The 3,818-nt window shown below is 46.9% G+C and overlaps 1 protein-coding gene across 1 annotated transcript in view; it reads right to left on the bottom strand.

Moving 5' to 3' along the window:
• Positions 1–2,431: 2,431 nt before the first annotated feature.
• The window catches only part of LOC132571604 (zinc finger protein 260-like), an 18,072-nt gene continuing 16,685 nt past the window's right edge, over positions 2,432–3,818 (bottom strand). The window contains exon 3 of the mRNA XM_060238401.1: positions 2,432–3,539. Within this exon, the coding sequence (XP_060094384.1) occupies positions 2,432–3,539 (1,108 nt within the window). The remainder of the gene's footprint in view (positions 3,540–3,818) is intronic.

Here is a 3,818-nt window from a genome sequence, read left to right on the forward strand (position 1 = left end):
GAGGGATTGGCCTCTCTACTCACGAGTTGCTGCCAACTTTTTCACAGCAGCACAGACACACCATCCCAAGAGGAAGCCTTTCAATCGGAGACTGAAGCCTCTGGAGGTGGAAAGGCAAATGGTCCTTTGGGGGCGGGGCTTCCACCCTCTGGCTAGGTGACTGGGGGCGGGAAGGAGCCTGGGAAAGCGGAAGAACCCCTGCTGGGACCTGGGGATTGGTAAGCCTATCATTTGCATATCAGGCCACACCCCCTACTGCAAAGCCAGCTGGAACTGCATCCCTGTGCGTTACTGCTCAAAAAAACAGCCCTGCTTATCGCTACATATGAAATCAAATATTGTTCCTTATAAACCACAGGCTTCTTTAGCCAAGGCCTCTGATATTTTCTCTAATCATGCTATGAGCTTAAAGAGAAAATCTCTGCTTATTCAATGAAGTTACAGTATTATACCATCTATTGTACTTGAAAGAAAGCCTGCACGAGGCACTTCAATAATTAAGTACTGAGACATCAAATGCATCAAAACATGTTTTAATTATACAGAGGGGAATGTGGGTTGCAAAATGGCACCAAGAGCACGCCCATTCCAAACCGAGCCACTAACCAAAACTGACCCCCAGAAGGGGAAAACACTTAGGGAGCCAGCCGCATACCAAGAAAAAAGTAGATTCCATCAACTTTTTTTTAAGGCAGATGTCAAAATGCAGAGAAGAAAATACTCACTTGGTCCCCACTTATGAAATCGAGCTCTAATTAGCAGCAGCAGTAAACAAAAAAGAATACCATGCAGCACAACTTAATATTATCACCATCTTTGCAGGGTGGCAAACATGTGGCCCAGGGGCCGAATCAAGCCCCCGGAGGGCTCCTATCAGGCCCCCGAGCAACTGGCTGTCATCTGCTTCCTTCTCCCTCTCTCTTGCTTCCTTCTGCATCACAGCTTGCTTTGCCAGTCTTGCTCAGTCACATAGGAGCTACAGGGCAAAACCTCTATTTTCTCCATTGGCTGAGGCTCCTTCCTTGGGGAGGAAGGGGGAAAATAGCTCGCTTTCTCAGGCTCTCCCAATCGCACAGCAGAGCTACTGAGCCAAGCCGCTCTTCCTTCTATTGGCTGAGGCTCCTCCCCCTCCTGGTCCCCTGGGGCAGGAAGGAAAGAACCAGAGCTTCCTTTGCCCAGTTCCCTTGATCCCATGGGAGAAAAACAATGAAAGCACCTTTAAGACCAATGAGTGCTGATGTTTTAAGATTTTTTAAAAGAATCTTTGTGTTTGTCTGTGTCCTTTATAAAGTTTGCATCTCTACTATCTAATCATAAACAGGTACACAAATAGCCAAGCCCAACCTGACATGGCCCGGCCCAGCAAGGTCTCATTTATGTCAGATTCGGTCCTCATAACAATTGAGTTTGACACTCCTGATCTAAGGCCTTCAAACATGGCTAAGGGGGGGGGGGGATGGTGGCTCAGTGGCAGAGCATCTTCTTGGGAAGCAGAAGGTCCCAGGTTCAATCCCCGGCATCTCCACTAAAAAAAGGTCCAGGCAAACAGGCGTGAAAAACCTCAGCTTGAGACCCTGGAGAGCCATGAATGGGGTTGTGGCTCAGTGGCAGAGCATCTGCTTGGTAAGCAGAAGGTCCCAGGTTCAATCCCCGGCATCTCCAACTAAAAAGGGTCCAGGCAAGTAGGCGTGAAAAACCTCAGCTTGAGACCCTGGAGAGCCATGAATGGGGCAGTGGCTCAGTGGTAGAGCATCTGCTTGGTAAGCGGAAGGTCCCAGGTTCAATCCCCGGCATCTCCACTAAAAAAAGGTCCAGGCAAATAGGTGTGAAAAACCTCAGCTTGAGACCCTGGAGAGCCACTGCCAGTCTGAGTAGACAATACTGACTTTAGGGGAGGGACGGAGGCTCAGGGGTAGAGCATCTGCTTGGTAAGCAGAAAGTTCCAGGTTCAATCCCCGGCATCTCCAACTCAAAAGGCTCCAGGCAAGTAGGTGTGAAAAACCTCAGCTTGAGACCCTGGAGAGCCGCTGCCAGTCTGAGTAGACAATACTGACTTTGAGGGACCGAGGGTCCGATTCAGTATAAAGCAGCTTCATATGTTCAAGGCTCCTTCTATAATCTGAGCATTTATAACATCTCTTTCTGGTTAGAGTAAGATTTCCGTGTAGATTCAAGCTTTTTACAAGAGATTGTGTTGTTTTGATGCTTTATGTGTCTGCGGTGGTCTTTTTGCAGTGAATTAAGTGCTGTTTTCGTGAGTTAAATGGTTATATGGTTTCTCCTTGTGAGGGTTCTTAGATGATTTTGAAAAGTGCTACTACAACTCCACCATTTCCCACACTCTGAGGATTCAGAAGGTTTCTCTCCTGTGGGGTTCTTTGACGATACTGAAGATTGCCACTACTACTGAATCCCTTGCCACACTGAGTGTTCACAACGGTTCTCCCCTGTGTGTTCTTTGATGCTTCTGAAGACCGCTACTCCGACTGAATCTCTTTCCACACTCTGAGCATTCGAAAGGTCTCTCCCCTGTGTGGGTTCTCTGATGCTGCTGGAGATTGCTCCTGTCACTGAACCTCTTTCCACACTCTGAGCACTGAAAAGGTTTCTCCCCGGTGTGGGTTCTTTGATGTCGCTGAAGATCGCTACTCTTATTGAATTTCTTTCCACACTCTGAGCATTGAAAAGGCTGATCCCCTGTGTGGGTTCTCTGATGGTGTTGAAGAGTGCCACTCCAGCTGAATCTCTTGCCACACTCTGAGCATCCAAAAAGTTTCTCCCCTGTGTGGGTTCTTTGATGTCGTTGAAGAGTACCTCTCCCACTGAACCTCTTTCCGCACTCTAAGCATTCGAAAGGTTTCTCCCCTGTGTGGGTTCTCTGATGCTGCTGGAGATTGCTCCTGTCACTGAACCTCTTTCCACACTCTGAGCACTGAAAAGGTTTCTCCCCTGTATGGATTCTTTGATGCCGTTGAAGATCGCTACTCTTACTGAATCTCTTTCCACACTCTGAGCATTGACAAGATTCATCTCCTGTGTGGGCTCTTTCATGCTGGTAAAGATTGCCACTGTGACTGAATCTCTTTCCACATGCTGAGCATTCAAAAGGTTTCTCCCCTGTGTGGGTTCTCTGGTGCTGTTGAAGGTGGTCACTCCGAACAAATGTCTTTCCACACTCGGAGCATTCAAAAGGTTTCTCCCCTGTGTGGGTTTTATGATGCCATTGAAGTGCACCGCTACGACTGAATCGCTTTCCACATTCTGAGCACTCAAAAGGTTTCTCCCCTGCATGGGTTCTTTCATGCTGGTGAAGATTCCCATTGTGACTGAATTTCTTTCCACACTCTGAGCACTCAAAAGGTTTCTCCTCTCTGTGGGTTCTTTGATGATACTGAAGACCGACACTCTGACTGAATCTTTTTCCACATGCTGAACGTTCAAAAGGTTTCTCCCCTGTGTGGGTTCTTTGATGCCATTGAAGATCGCTACTCTTACTGAATCCCTTTCTGCACTCTGAACATTCAAAAGGTTTCTCTCCTCTTTGTTTTTGTTGGTTCACAAGAAGCTGTGATCTATAATTGATGTAATTTCTGTACCCAATAGATTTACTTGTTTTCATTATATTGTGTTTTGGAAAATGTACATTACGCAGTTTTCCCTCTATCTTCTCAACCCAACAGGCACCTTTTATTCTGTTGGATCTGCTTGGATTCCTGGCATTTTTTTTCAAGTCTTCGTTATTAACTTGATCTGGCAATTGCGGAAGAAATGCTTCACCCTTTTCATGCTCTTGATAGTCCCCTGCTGGAATAAAGAGA

This window comes from Heteronotia binoei, chromosome 5 (assembly GCF_032191835.1).
Source record: "Heteronotia binoei isolate CCM8104 ecotype False Entrance Well chromosome 5, APGP_CSIRO_Hbin_v1, whole genome shotgun sequence".
Lineage (NCBI taxonomy): Eukaryota > Metazoa > Chordata > Lepidosauria > Squamata > Gekkonidae > Heteronotia > Heteronotia binoei.